This window comes from Podarcis muralis, chromosome 3, assembly GCF_964188315.1.
Source record: "Podarcis muralis chromosome 3, rPodMur119.hap1.1, whole genome shotgun sequence".
Lineage (NCBI taxonomy): Eukaryota > Metazoa > Chordata > Lepidosauria > Squamata > Lacertidae > Podarcis > Podarcis muralis.
The window spans coordinates 22,094,922-22,111,025 of NC_135657.1; the positions used below are offsets into that span (position 1 = coordinate 22,094,922).

Sequence of the window (16,104 nt, forward strand, 5' to 3'; positions counted from 1 at the left end):
AAAATTAAAACAAATCAATTCAATTCAAAACTAGACTAAAACTGCAGTGATCATATATGCACCATGAACTAGAACAGGACTGGATGTTGTGGACTGCAAGACTCATCATCCCTGACCTTTGGCCCTACTTGCTTGCACTTATGCGAGTTGTAATCCACAGCATCCAGAAGCTGCCACGTTGGTGCTCTCTTCATAAAATTCGCATATTTGAGGTGCATATAATTAGACTCAGAGCAAGAAACTTTGTAGAAAGAGGGCCTCAGGGAATCATTGCAGAACAACAAGAACATAAATATGGGTGTCCCCGTATACTTAGCTTATTAAATGGCTTTAAATGTTAATGAAGTTTGTCAGTTATCTTGGTGACATTGTATGTCTCGGCCCAGCATACCTGAAGAAGCATCTCCACCCCCATCGTTCAACCCAGACACTGAGGTCCAGGTCCAAGGGTCTTCTGGCGGTTCCCTCACTGTGAGAAGTGAGGTCACAGGGAACCAGGCAGAGGGCCTTCTCGTTGGTGGCGCCTGCCCTGTGGAATGCCCTCCCATCAGATGTCAAGGAAATAAAGAACTAGCTGACTTTTAGAAGACATCTGAAGGCAGCCCTGTTTTAATGTTTGATGTTTTATTGCAGGCTTCCTCAACCTCGGCCCTCCAGATGATTTTGGCCTACAACTCCCATGATCCCTAGCTAGCAGGACCAGTGGTCAGGGATGATGGGAATTGCAGTCTCAAAACATTTGGAGGGCCGAGTTTGAGGAAGCCTGTTTTATTGTTTTTTTATATATTCTGTTGGAGCTGCCCAGAGTGGCTGGGGAGGCCCAGCCAGATGGGCGGGGTATAAGTAATAAATAAATAAGGGAGCCGGCATACAGCTTCCGGGTCATGTGGCCAGCATGACTAAGCCACAAAGCAGCGCACGGAAATGCCGTTTACCTTCCCGCCGGAGCGGTACCTATTTATCTACTTGCACTTTGACGTGCTTTCAAACTGCTAGGTTGGCAGGAGCAGGGACCGAGCAATGGGAGCTCACTGGAAGGCAGTAATTTTGATCCTGTTTTCATGTACATGGTGAATTCCAAAGCAAGTTGACGGGCTATGTTGTTGTTTATTAAATTTGTATACTGCCATATACACGCAGACCTCAGGGAGGTTTGCAACACACCGTAAAACATAACATATTTTGAGACAGAATATTTTGAGTTGTTTCCAGCACTGTGCCATTTTCACAACAGACTTCAGCTTGTTGCATGGATTTCCTGCTTTCCCTCTTCTCCCCTGTAGCCCCTTGCTCACCCTCAACATCTCTTCCAAAGGGGTGAGAGACCCTCCAGAGGAGATTTTGCAGGTGCACAGGGAGAGAAAGTCCCATTGCATGAACGGGAACCAGGTACATGCAGCATTAGATACAACCCTCTGTACAGAACATAAATATATTGTCATAATACGTTTTCTTATTACAATGGTACCTCGGGTTACAGACGCTTCAGGTTACAGACTCCGCTAACCCAGAAATAGTACCTCAGGTTAAGAACTTTGCTTCAGGATGAGAACAGAAATCGTGCTCTGGAGGCGCAGCGGCAGCGGGAGGCCCCATTAGCTAAAGTAGTGTCTCAGTTTCAGGTTAAGAACAGTTTCAGGTTAAGAATGGACCTCTGGAACGAATTAAATTCTTAACCTGAGGTACCACTGTATTTTTGATCGGCTTCGTTAAAATTAAGAGTTTTAGTGGCCTACGTCAACCCAAAATATCATTTTTTCTTAGCACACCAATGTTAAAAAGTGTTTTGAAAAAAATCATCTGGTTTAGGTAACAGTATGCAAGTTCTATGGTTAACTATAACTGTTCCAGAAGTCACATTAATTCTTTAAAAACAGATATAAAGTCACTATGGGCACAATCCACTGGGAACCTTCTGCTGAGCTGTGCAGGAGTATGGCAGCAGTGCACATAGTATAAAACTCGCAGGGATGTATGATTTCTTGAGTAGTTTTATAGTATGAAAAATTGCCTGTTTGGGAGACAGAGGCAAACACTGATTTGTTAGACTGCTCAACATCTTGCAGCTACAGCCTGCATCTTCTGTGGACATCCTCCATATAATACACATTCCAGCTCATAACTTGTTCAGCAGACTTCTCTGTTAACTGCCTTGTCCCTTTGGAATAGAAATGTTGCTGATTATGTATTACTTTTCTTATTTGATTTGGCAGCAGAATGTGAAGTGTACTATTTCATAGCTGATTTATAAAGGCTGATATTGTGAATGAATGTTATAGTACCTGGAGATCAAAGCAGTCAGATCATTATAATTAAATGTTTTTTTATTGCAACTTCCTTGCAGCTGCTCCTTTTCTTAGCTCCGTTTTTATTGTCCAAGATAAGCTTTTCTTTGAAGTTGGAAAAAGAGGAGTATTTGCGTCAAGTTGAAAACATGCACCTAAATATAAATAATAACGGCTGTGTGTCTGTTCTCATGACTATTTTTATACGTATTTTTGTTTATAAAAATAAAATAGTGTATACAAACCATAGCCTGGTTTGCATGCCACTTTAAACCGTAACTTAACTATAGTTTAAAGACAAGTGTGCAGTGTGCTAGTGCACAGAGCGAAAATTGGGGCAGCTTTGCTTTTTCCCTGTTCCTGCCAGCACCTAAACCGGATTAAGTGCAAACCAGGGCTCTTGATTTGTTTCTCCAAACAAACCTCTTGTGGGAAGACAGTAACAAACCTTGGGTACAGCTCATGGTTTGTTTGGAGAGAGACAAACCAAGAGCCCAAGAAATAACAACTGGTAAATGCAGCAGCAGGAATGGAGGAGAAGCGAAGCAGCTGAAATTCCATTGTGCCAGAGTATGCTATGTATCTGCCTTTTAAAGATAGTTAGGCTTCATGATGGTTTAAGCAGGGGTGGAGAGCAGGATTTGACTGGTGGGCGACATCCTGACCTTGCCCATTCCCATGGGGTATTTTGACCGGTAGATGCGACCACCAACCTGTCCGTCACCAGACACTACCATGACATCATTTGACCTAACTTCAAAGGGGCTTTCTGTATGAACCAAACAAGTTGATCAACACTTACAGCAAACCCTGCCTTTGGCAGGGCTCATAATGTCCTTTTCAAAATAAGTCTCTGGTGTGGCCACATTTAAACTATTATGTGCATACTTAAAACTACAATATGGGGGTTCTTTTAAGATATGTTGCCGGCTGCCTTGGGAGTTTGACTGAGTGTTGCGGGAGAAATGTTTTCATAAATATATTTTTTAAAGAGATGCAGAAAAGGGCAACCCAATAACCAAGGTGTTGGAGTATTTTTCTCTCCAAGGAAAAAAATAATGTTAAGATGATTTCCCTTATTCCAGTTCCCTGATACTAAGTGAGCAGGGTTGAGTGAGCAATCCTTGGGGTTGGCTGCAGGAGTGACAATTGCTCCATATCTTGCTGTCTCCCTTCAATCTCAGGGCACTCACCCTGTGACAGCCTTTGAGGTCTTAATATCAGAACACTACTGTAGGGGTTCAGTAGCTAGCATTTACGGCATGTTAGTGAAGCTGGAAGTAAAGTAGAGACATCACCTTGCCAACAAAGGTCTGTATAGTAAAAGCTATGGTTTTCCCAGTAGTGATGTATGGAAGTGAAAGCTGGACTATAAAGAAGGCTGATCGCCGAAGAATTGATGCTTTTGAATTATGGTGCTGGAGGAGACTCTGGAGAGTCCCATGGACTGCAAGAAGATCAAACCTCTCCATTCTGAAGGAAATCAGCCCTGAGTGCTCACTGGAAGGATAGATCCTGAAGCTGAGGCTCCAAGACTTTGGCCACCTCATGAGAAGACTCCCTGGAAAAGACCCTGATGTTGGGAAAGATGGAGGGCACAAGGAGAAGCCGATGACAGAGAACGAGATAGTTGGATAATGTTCACGAAGCTACCAGCATGAGTTTGACCAAACTGCGGGAGGCAGTGGAAGACAGGAGTGCCTGGCGGGCTCTGGTCCATGGGGTCACAAAGAGTCGGACACGACTAAACGACTAAACAACAACAACAGTGAAGCTGGATGCCTTACAAATGCAATCGGAGCCAGATTTAGGTCAAACATCAGATGAAAACAGATGAGGCAAAATCTGGGAGATGGTACCGGTGTGTTACCTTCAAGGTAACACACTTAAAACCATACACAGGAGGTTAAGAATCCCAGAATTCTCACATGACTCTGGGGGCATCCCAGAATTGCTGAAGGAATTGTGAGTGTACATGCGTTTATGGTGGGAATGCCCTGTTCTGACTAAGCATTCTGCATGCGAAGGGCAGACTATTAGCTCCTCTTTTCATTGCCAAGAATACCAGTTTTTGTTGATTTGGATTATTAAGATTATGTGTGTTAAGAATCATTAGCATGTAGTAACTATTTACTTTTTCTGTTGATTCCATCTATCTTTGCAATATCTCTAGAAAGTAAGTAGAATATATACCAAGTGACTTTGGTATACCAAGTGTTAGGAAGCTGTTTATCAGTAAATCTGTTTAGCTACACTGGCCGAGACCTATCTCAAGAGGATTTCAAACATTGGAACTATTTTTGTGCTCTGTGTTTTGCATAATGAGAACGATAGGCACAGAATTCACTGGCCATTTTTAAAACCACAAATGAAGTTTTGTAATTAGCCGTGATTAGATAAATTGGTTTTTTTTTAAAGCTACTTCAGGAAAGGCACATCGAAACGATTTCATGAAAAACCATGGTTCAGTGTTATAAAGCAAAGCAAAACAGTGTAATGTATTACAACCAGTCTTAATGTTTACTTCAAAGCCTAAGTGCAGCGCTCATTAAGGCTGTTCTTTTGATTATGCAGTTAGCCCTCGGATTGCCCTTACGTTTACCTTGGCTGAGGAGTTTGCAGTTAAAAGCCACTGTGAAAATTACTGGAAAACATTAACATTAACATGTTATTGTAAGCTGACATGCTGAGCCTGATGGGAAGTAAAATGTATAAATAGCCTCGTTTGTATGCATAGGGTGAAAATCTGCTTAGTTCTAGCAACTGCTATCACTACATGGATCATTCATTTGTTGGGGCTTAAGTTTCTTTACGGGTTTTCTTCCTTTCTGTAAGTGTGCGTTGATAGTTTTTGAAGACATGTCGCAATCGTGCAAGCAGATGAAACCTTGCGTTGTCTAATATTTATTTGCTCACACAGTCTGTATCTGGCTCCGTAGTTTTCCAAACATTTCCCTAGCAAGCACCAGCAAAAACAATCCGATAAGATTATTCATTCTGTTCACAGAGGTAGGCTGGATTGAAAAGAGGCGTCAGCTCTTAGCTGCAGAACCAACCTCCACCCCAAATGCAACCTAGACTATAGCCTGCCATACTCCACAAACAGGGTGCATCTCATCTCTCCCCCTTATTTGTCAATCTTATTTCTTTAAATGTGCCTTTCTGGCATGAAGCACGGTAACTGGTCAGGTACTGAACACGAGCCAAAAGCAACCATTGAGATTTCTTAAGGGAAATGTTATTGGCTAGAGGCCCATGTTTGCCAACATCCCATCTCTAGTTGTTCCAGTCCCTAGTATCCAAAGAGGAAGGAGACTTCCTTATGCCTAAGGACATAAGAATTCAGCGTATCATAATACTTTAAATAAGCACAACTGAGTCATCAGAATGCCTTCATGAATTTTGTTCTATTATGGAACCAAGTTGGTTGCCATATTTTTTAGTAAGTGCACACTAATTATTGCTGCTGTTTTGCAAACTGCCCTGCTCCTGGGTTGCTGCATCAGGTTTCCACCTTCACCAGTGCTGCATTTTTTCCAGCTTACTATTTGCACAGTGTTTTATTTCAGCTGCTGAAACATCTGTATTTTTTCAGGGAGTGCTGAAAATGTGCACTATAGAGAGTGATGTCAGTTTACTTTACTTTCAAGAACCGTTTAGCTGAACAATCAGAGTATTGTTTCGTTCTCCCAGCTAGGAATGTGAGTATTTTTATTGTATACTTGATTCTCCAAAGCAGGCTGAGGGCATATAAGCAGACATTTTATGAATCCAGGTTAGCTCGAGGGAAGGAAGCTTTAACCTTTTGAGTTCATGGAGAGACAAATACACAAACCAGGAAACTTAAAAATTATCTGTATTTTGAAAGGCCATTTCTGTATGAAGGTTTCTTAGCGGGGGGGGGGGGGAGATTGCAGGCTTCCTTTTTAAAATGTCTTCGGCTCTGTGGTGCTTATATTAAAATTAAAAGGTCTCATCCGTGGATACTCTGAAACAGTTTATTGCTGCTTTCAGTGGCGTGTGGTGAAATTTTTCGTAGGGGAACAGTTAGAGCCAGAGGCACCAGCTTGCAAGTGCGATTAGGGGTGGGTGATGTATGAGCATTGCCTCCTTCCCTAACCAGGGCAGAAGTTTCCCGGGCTTTGGGAAAGAGGCACCAGGCCTCTGGCAAGATGCTGGAGCTCTGCTGCCTCCTTCGTAAAGCTAGGTGGGCTTTCGGATGGTGGTGGGGAGGGCTCTTGAACCCGTTAGAGCAGGCATGGCCAAACTTGGCCCTCCAGCTGTTTGGGGACTACAACTCCCATCATTCCTAGCTAACAGGACCAGTGGTCAGGGATGATGGGAACTGTAGTCCCAAAACAGCTGCAGGGCCAGGTTTGGCCATGCCTGCGTTAGAGCATTGCGCCTCTCTTCCTAAGCTGGGCAGAAGCTTCCCGGGGCTTGGGAAGGAACATTTAGGGGACTACAGTGGTACCTTGCAAGACGAATGCCTCGCAAGACGAAAAACTCGCAAGACGAAAGGGTTTTTGGTTTTTTGAGTTGCTTCGCAAGACGAATTTCCCTATGGGCTTGCTTCGCAAGACGAAAACGTCTTGCAAGTTTGTTTCCTTTTTCTTAAAACCGTTAATACAGTTGTGACTTGACTTCGAGGAGCAACTCATAGCACGCAGTGTGGTAGCCTTTTTTCAGGTTTTTGAAGACTTTGGTGATTTTTGAAGCTTTTCCAAAACTTTTCCGAAACCGTGCTTCGCAAGACGAAAAATTCACAAGACAAAAAAACTCGCAGAACGAATTAATTTCATCTTGCGAGGCACCACTGTAGCTTAGTCCCCCTAGTCCAATGACCGCGTGCCACTGGCTGCTTTCGTGAAATCAGATCTTTTTTATTAAAATGTTGATTTAATAAATGCAGATGTGATTTTGCTGCATTTTGAATATAAAATGTGGTGGTGTGTTATCTGTCTTGACACACAATACAACATTTTTTTGGCATTGTATTAAATTAGGTTCGCCATGCTGTTCAAGTAGCCTCAGCTGACAACTGCCTGTTGTTTGACCACTTCAAAATATTCCAAAAGTGTTGCCATTTAGATGGCAGCTTAACCTTCCTTATTAAAGGCATCTCCAGACACTGACACTCAGCAGTGCCGAAGGTCTGCCTGGCACCAAAATGAATATCTTTTTGAAACCAGGTTAAAACTTACCTTGCCCTTAGGCATTTGATGGCATGTGATGGGTTGCTATTACTGACCTCCTATGTCATCTGTTGCAGATGTGCAAGTAAGGATTGTGCAAGTGTAGGATTGGAATTTAGTATTAATGGTTTAAATCAAGTAGTTTAAATGAAGAAAAAGAAGTGCATGCTCGTGAATAGTTTGGGTTGATTAAATTAAGCAAATATTCATGACAAAACTTCCATTTAAAGCAGACATAGGCAAACTCGGCCCCCCCAGATGTTTTGGGACTACAACTCCCATCATCCCTGACCACTGGTCCTGCTAGCTAGGGATGATGGAGGGCCGAGTTTGTCTATGCCTGATTTAAAAGACTTCCTTAGTAGCTACATTTCAGTTTATTAGACCTGGAGTGGATTAAACCTTGAAGAATAGAAACGTTCAACTTTTTATGAAGCAATTTTCTATGTGTCCTTGGTATTTTACATTTAAATAGGTATTGAGCAGTATGAAGCCTTGAACCAGGATGGTGCAAAAGGATGTTCGTCTGCCTAGCAGCTGTTTTCATGTGCCTTAAGGTCCTCTGTGGAAACTTGCCTCTGGAATTCAGAAATTAAAATGGATGCACTCCTCTGTTTTTTGTGGCACGTTCTCTTTCCATGCCAAGTATCGCTGCATGTAATGGATAAGTTAAAGAGAATAAGTAAGATCAAATTCAAGTTAAAATAAGGGAAGGATTTGCTGAATAATTGATTAGAAATTGGAATACAGAAAGGGGAGGTACGAGGAAGTCGGGGAAGTAAATTATAAGAAAATAAGATTTCGAAATTGTACTTGTTTTTTGTTTGTTGTGTCTATTGTATTGTTTTGTTTTGTTTTTGTTGTTATAAAATTATGGAAACTTTAATAAAAATCTTATATAAAAAAAAAAAAAAACAAGTATCGCTGCATGAGTGGCCCCTTCGTACTTTATATGTTGCTGAAGGCTGTTCTCCTGCTAGTGGGTGCTGGTTTTCTAAATGGGACGAAGGAGGTAGCCCCTGGTGTGAAAACAGATGTTGCAAAAACATGCGCCTCAGTTTTTATCCCTGGAAGAGAGGAAAAAGTTGGGGATGTAGAGACCTGAGAACAGGTCCTTGTACATTGGGCCATATTTATTTTGCAGCTCATGATACAATTTGAAAAGTCCATAAGGGTTTTCAGTTCCAGTGCATTGATTGCTTTTTGTGTTATAACTGCCCTCGTGTCACCTTCTCTGGAAGCACAGTTGTTGGTGAATGTGCAGCTATGTGCATCCTGGCACATTATGTAAATTCCCAGTGGATCCAAGTAATGGCAAGCATCATGCCAGTATATGTTTTGCCTCGGCTGTCCAACACCAGCCTGTACCAATAGAAGGCCAATGGGTAGCAGATGATAAAGAGCCCTGTAACTCTTCCTAAAAGGCATTACTGAAGAAGCAGATACAGTGGTACCTCGCAAGACGAATGCCTTGCAAGACAAAAAAACTCGCAAGACGAAAGGGTTTTTTGAGCTGCTTCGCAAGACGATTTTCCCTATGGGCTTGCTTCGCAAGACGGAAACGTCTTGCAAGTTTGTTTCCTTTTTCTTAACACCGTTAATACAGTTGCGACTTGACTTCGAGGAGCAACTCATAGAACGCGGTGTGGTAGCCTTTTTTGAGGTTTTTAAAGACTTTGGTATTTTTGAAGCTTTTCCAAAACTTTCCCGACACCGTGCTTCGCAAGACGAAAAAAATCGCAAGACGACAAAACTCGCAGAACGAATTAATTTCGTCTTGCAAGGCACCACTGTATTGAGAAAGGGTTTGAGGGAGCTGATTTTTGAATTACTGTTTGCTTCAGAAGACTCACAAGGCAGCATGGCAGATGCACAGGATCTGACCGGAGGCAACAGTTTGTTTTAGATCCCTAAACTGTTATGCCATGGTCATAATTTCGTAACAGAAATAAATCTTCAGAACACACATGCGTCTTGGTTTATGTTTCCTTTACCTATTTAATGTTCAGTGGACTAGGAAACCGGTTTGTGGGTTTTGTTGTTGTTTAAAACTGTTTGTTCCTGGTAGTCTATCCATGTATGTTCACCCTTTTCTGTTTCCAACTTTTGATGAGGAAACTACAAATCTCAGTTTCAGGGATGGTCTTGTTAGTGTTTTTAGAAAATGATGCTGATGCAGCCTGGATAGCACAGCTGAAAGACGGCACTGTTATTTTTCAAAAAGCCAAGCTGGAGCTTACGACGATTCACAAAAACACATTTGTTCCTTTTCCAAGTAAGCTGAGCAAATAGGGTTTTTATTTACACATTCGTCAACAAGTTGTCATTTTAGTTATGTTAATTTTTTTTAAAAAATGGTGCTTAGACTATATTTCTGTTTTGAAAGCCATTGCACTGCATGACTTTGGGCTAGTACATGCCCGGTATGTGACTGGGCTTTAGGAACTGGACCTTGTGAACTTTGGGGATCTCCCCTATTCCATGGTACGTTCTCGACAACCAGTTCTATTCTGGTTTGATATTAAATAAGAGGTTTGCCAGAACCAGATAAAACTCTAAATTCCCCGAGAACCTGGAATTGCGGGGAGCAAATATTTGTAATCTGATTTGGAAACTTAAGCTGGTCCAAAAACCCAGCTGCCAGATTACTGACTTGGGGCCATTTGGAATTTATATAACCCCTGTTTTACAACAGTTACAGTAGTTGCCAGATAGTTTATAGGCCAATTGAAAATTATTTTGGATTCCAAAAATTATTATGTATCCTTCAGTCCTCCATAGTTGGGGTGGGATAAGACTCTGTGGCTATTGCATGAAATTTAATCAGTCTTATTTTCTGAGCTATTACTATCAGTTTCTGCTTTTGCTTCTTGATATTTCTCATGGAATTTATCATGGAATCCCAAAATTCTAAGGTTTGCCAGGATTTAAAGAAGCATCTTTGCCCTTTCATGTGTCATAGTCCATATTTTTTTTTTTATTTAAGAAAATGTATTTTCCCCCAGGCCTTCACATCTCTAGTGACATTTCATTTTCTTGGTTTATATGTAACATTGTATAATAACTGGATGGTTTTGCTTAGAGAGAAGGTATCATAATGGTCCCATCCATTCAAAATGCAACATTAAAAACATTGTAAAACAAATTACAGTTGCAAGACTATGGGTCCTTAAATATCTCAAGTGTCCAAGACCAGAGTTGAAATTAGAAATTTTAATACCAAATAAATGTATTAATGTTATTAACTCCTGAGATTACTTGTTTTACATATGTGCAAGGATGCCTCTCATGGTAAATAAACATAGTACATTTTTGTTTTTGGTGCAGATTATCTTGCTGTTGATCTGCATATTGTATTAGTCAGTCTTCATAATTCTTCATGTTATGGAAAATAAAAGCTGGGTAAAAGTAGGGAGTTTGCTCAGTGAAATGAAGGCTGATTGGAAAGCCGAAGGCTGTGACTAAGGGATGTATCTTCACAGTTAATCCAGAGCCAACAAGCTCTTTCTGTACAAATTGTAGAGGGTCATTCTGCAGGTGGCTGGATTCGATTCCCTGTAGACTTATTTTTGATCACTGCCAAAAGCTAAGGAACTGGATATTTGGAAAATATTTTCACAGCAGTCTGCAACTTCTTTATTTTATTTTGATGTAGGTCTTTCACTTGCTGCAGTCCTATTTGGAGTCTAAACACAGGGCTAATTCAGACTTTCTGCAAGGCCTGAGAAGCATCATAACTTGTGTTGAAGCCAAACTGTGGTTGGCTAAGTGGTAGGTTAAAACTCTTTACCTATAAATGAATTTATCACAGATTAATAATAGGTTGTAGGGTTGAAATAATTTTTTGTCCCCCCGCCCCTTTCCCTCAGAAAATATGGAGATAAGTGTTATAGTCTAATGTCGCTATTTGGAAGCATTTATTTTCTATTGTCATGTCAAAGAAGCTGAAGCTCATTTTTGTGAATCAACTTAAAACAACAACATTCAAATACATTTACAAATGTCTATTTTAGAAGTTGGGTGAGTAATGATATATCCAGCGCTTTTCTTCTGGGAGGACGCAGAGGGACGCATACCCCTAAACATTTTGTGAATCTGTACTTTTATCCGTTTACTGTATTTATTTTCCCCGATTTGAACTATAAAATGGGGGAGGGGTTTGAGTCAAAATGAGAGTACCCCTCAATTTTTTTAAAGGAAAAAAGCACTGGATGTATCAGTACTTTAAAGTAGCAAATAGATTGAAATTTTAATTAGTAAAGCTGACGCTGCCAATTATGGAGCGTATTATTGGAATACCATGGATTAACTATGCTGGCAATAGCTGTTGGACACATTGCTCTGCAAAATGTTAACCTAAACTCCGCTAAATGTTAATGGATACAGAAATGTGCAGTAGTAGCCTATGAATATTCTGCTCCACAGGTTTTGTTTGTTATATTTTCATACGGCCCTTCATCCACCTCATTCTCTGAAACCACTAGAGCAAGAAGACTGCAAGAGTTGTCCATACTAATCATCTATCCAGTGGTTCCCAATTGCTGGTCTGCGGACCTGAGGAGGCCCACATAACCCACCCAGTGAGTCCTCTAGTTAGGTTGAGACGACATGGGGTTGGGGGGTAAACTCCCATTCCTTGCGGGGGCGCAATTAATGCCAGCAACCTCTGTCAAGAGTCTGGGTTTAACGTTCGACACCTCCCTCTATGGAGGTGCAGGTTACAGCTACAGCAAAGGCAGCATTTTTCCATCTCCACCGTGCTAAGCAGTTGGTTCCTTACCTTTCCCGCCCTGGTCTAGCCACTGTGATGCATGCAATGGTCACCTCCAGGCTCGATTATTGTAATTCGCTCTATGTGGAGCTGCCCATGAAACTGACCTAGAAACTCCAGTGGGTGCAGAATGCCACGGCGAGGCTACTTATGGGGTCTTTGCCACGGGATCACATTAATCCAGTGGTTTACCAGCTGCACTGGCTCCCGGGAGTACAGGGCCAGGTTTAAGGTGCTGGTTTTAACCTTTAAATCACTATATGGCCTGAGACCCTCATAGCTACGGGAACGCCTCTCCTGGTATGCCCCGCGTAGGACCTTACAGTCTGCAAACAATAACGTTTTGGAGGTCCCGGGCCTCAAGGAAATTAGACTGGCCTCAACCAGAGCCAGGGCCCCAGTCTGGTAGAATGTTCTGTCGCAAGAGACCAGGGCTCTGCAGGACATGACATGTTTCTGCAGGAGCCTGCAAGATGGAGCTGTTCCGCCAGGCCTTTGGTCAGGTTCCAGTCTGATCCCCCTCTTTTTACAAGAACTTGCATATAAGTGGCCTCTCTAACTCTTCTCACCGGCTCATACAAATAGCTGAGCCTTGTGAACACTTAATGTTCCCAACCCTTATAGTTATAGTTATAAATTGTGGGTTGCCATCTGATTTATTCTGATTTTAATCTGTATTTCAGTCAATTGCTGGATTTTATGTTTTAGTGTATTATATACTTTGATGTTAACCGCCCTTAGCCCGGTTTGGCTGGGGAGGGTGGGAAATAAATAAATAAATAATTCACATAACAAAAACTACAATAGAGAGATCAATTTTTTCAAAAGTAGGTGGTCCATGCCCTGGCTTTGGATTCTATTATTTAAAACAACTCACAGTGTTCTTCCTGTTACCAAATTGACTGCACATTCCTGTGCATATCTGCTTAGAAGTAAGTCTTACTGTGTTGAGTGGCACTTACTTCTTAGTCACAGAATTTATTCCGTTTGCCCTCAGAAAACTCGATTGAAGTTTGTTTCTATTGAGTAGTAAACAGGGTTTTCCTGCGGAAAGCAGTGGGGCAACAAATAAAAACTTCTTGGACTCGTTCCTGGAAAAAATGGGTGAAGTATGGATGAGACCTAAGTGTGTGTGGAATTGCAGACTACGGAAGTATAACTAGCCGAACAGCTAGTTATTGATTAAAATAGATCGATATTCAAGTAATCAATACTTCATTCTACAGAGATATAGTTTAACTGTGAACGTAAACCAATTGTCTCTCACTCTTGTTAGGAATCAGAAACACACCAGTCTTGCTCAATAGAGCAGGAGTTACCTTTAGTTTAGTAACTCGGAAAAGTATCTCAGTGACTTGCTTAGAAGTAGATCTGTGTTTCATTAAGATCTACCACTCCTGCCAAAACACCAAAGGTGTAGTTTATGTGGTAATCATTATATTGGTCCCTACATTCTCTTAAGTGTGTTGCATGACTAATGATGTGTGAAAGTGATGTCAAACAATTAGGTCGTGTCATGCGTTGATTTTATAATTTCCAGGGATGTTTCCCCTTTCCTTTAAAAATATTTGTCTATTTACTAGGAGGTAAGAAAGAAAGAACACCAGGAGCTGTTATAATATGTATTCTGATGCATTTTACAAACTTACCACAGATAAAATGCACCAGACAACTAAAACATAAACACAAGGTCATCAAAATGACAAAAGTCACTATGTATGTATGTATGTATGTATTTATTTATTTATTTATTTATTTATTCATTCATTGATTAGTTATGACTTAGAGCTTGTACTTCAAGCAATTAATGTCCTAGGTTTATTTAAACTTAATTTCAGGGTTTCTATTGAATACTGTCCTAGGTGGATTTATGATTAATGTACAAACATGTGTTTAATTTCTTGCTTAAGTTCCCTTCCACCCCCACCCAAGTACTTACCCTTAAATTGCCTCCAGGTGTCTTGGAGTTAAGTGTTTCCTCTTTGAGTTTCTGTGTTCCTAAGATTAGTTCATCAGTCCATGGAAAGTTGCCTGATTAAGGAATAGTTAGTGGTTCTTCATGGTCTCTTGAGTTCTAGGGAAACGGTAGGGAGGTAGAAATCCTAATAATAATTGATTCCATAGAAACTTGGGGAAAGCTGTGTATTGTATAACAGTTCAGACATTTAGGAGTCTTGATAAATTCTTCCTTGTGGATGTGCAAGCCTCCCAGACCCGGCATATACTTTCTATTTCATGCACAGATTTGAGCCATCTGTTTCTATGAATATGCCTAGTATGAGGGAGGTTCCTAAATATATAGGGTATTTTGTGAGCAAAAGGACAATATTTGGAAACAGAATTTTTGTCACATTTTTGTACAAGGGCATATATACCTAGCCTAACTCTTAAGGTCATCTCCTGAGGCCTTCTCCCAATGATGAGGAATGAGTAGCTACTAAAGATAGGATATTTTTAGTGGTAGCACCCCAGTTGTTGTATACCCTCCACAGAGAGGCTCTCCTGGCACCCACACTGTTATGTATTCAGTGGTCTGTGTTTGCCTGAGTTTGGACTAAGGATTCTGAGCCCCTGTGTCCTGATTCGATACATGATATCCAATCACAGAACATTTCCGGATTTGGGCATCTGCCATTGGCCCTTAAACTCTGAGTCATGATTCGCAGCTTGAAAGTTTAGACAGCCAATCACGTTGGGATTGGGAGTGGCCCAGGCCTTCAGAAATGTATATAAGCAGTTGCTCTGCCCCTGTTGTCCAGTTCTGTTATTTCAATAAAGGGTCTTGCTGTTATCACTGTGTCTTGCTTCGTGGGAACACACCTGCACTTCACAAACTCTGGTCTTTTTAGCACCAGGTGAAGACCTTTTTAGTCTTTCACAAGTGTTTAGTATTCCGAGATCTCTTAATCTGTTATCCTCTGTTGTTTTTATTCTGGTTTTGTATTGTAAGGTTTAGATACTATTTTAGATTTTAGGCATTACTCTGTTTTATAATTTAATTCTTTGTTATAAACCACCCAGTGAACTTTGATTGTTGGACAGTGTAAAAGTGGGACAAGTAAGAAAAAAAATAAAAGCAGTTTTATTTTGAATAGAGCATGACATGACTGTTGGAAGTAGTTTTGCTATAGGTTGTGTGGCTTTTTTCATTGTAACATTTGGTAGATCATCCTCAGATTATTTAGAAATGTAATGTAGAGATGTAGGCATTGGCTGGTTACATACATTTTATGTGAGCAGGACCTGACAGGAATTTAATATCCTCCTAATGGGTTGTTGGTTTAAGGGGCAATTTTAAAGTATTTCAAAGCCATTTAACTTATGCCAATGACTTTGTTTCTAGGCAAAATCCTTGCTTGGTGACTAGATCGACGTATCTTGATATACTTATTCTTCTGAATAATTACCTTGGGAAATCCAAAATAAAAGGTGAGTTTGAGCTAATGTATTGCTTTCTTGCCAGTAAGAGAAAGAAAGAGACCTGTACTCCAGGTGATATCAAGCTAAGCCATATTCTGTATAGACCTATTGAAATAAATTGACTTAATTTACTTTAGATGCATTGCAATCATGGGCCTGATCCAGCAAGTGGTTCTTACATTCTTTGGTTATTATATTCTTAAAATTATTTTCAACCAATGTACTGGTTAATGTGACATGGCAACTTTGAAACTATGACTTACTGATACAGTGCAAACTTGCAAGCTTCCAGAGAGATGCTTCCACTTGCTTCGCTCTTCCCCTTTACTCCTGGGCTGAGCTGAGACAAAGTTTGGCCTAGCACAGAGCTTTCCAAACTGTGTGTCATGACACATTAGTGTGTCGGCTGCAGTGTGTAGTTGTGTCGCGTGAA

The 16,104-nt window shown here is 40.9% G+C and overlaps 1 protein-coding gene across 6 annotated transcripts in view; it reads left to right on the plus strand.

Annotated features, from left to right (window-relative positions):
- THADA (THADA armadillo repeat containing) overlaps window positions 1–16,104 on the plus strand; it is a 152,560-nt gene that overhangs the window by 97,352 nt on the left and 39,104 nt on the right. For 4 of the 6 annotated variants that reach the window (XM_077925538.1, XM_028724800.2, XM_077925537.1 and 1 more), the window contains 2 exons: window positions 11,136–11,251; window positions 15,595–15,680. In XM_077925538.1, coding sequence (XP_077781664.1) covers window positions 11,136–11,251; window positions 15,595–15,680 — 202 coding nt within the window. The remainder of the gene's footprint in view (window positions 1–11,135; window positions 11,252–15,594; window positions 15,681–16,104) is intronic. The other 2 variants (XR_013392139.1, XR_013392140.1) reach the window with 1 other exon arrangement.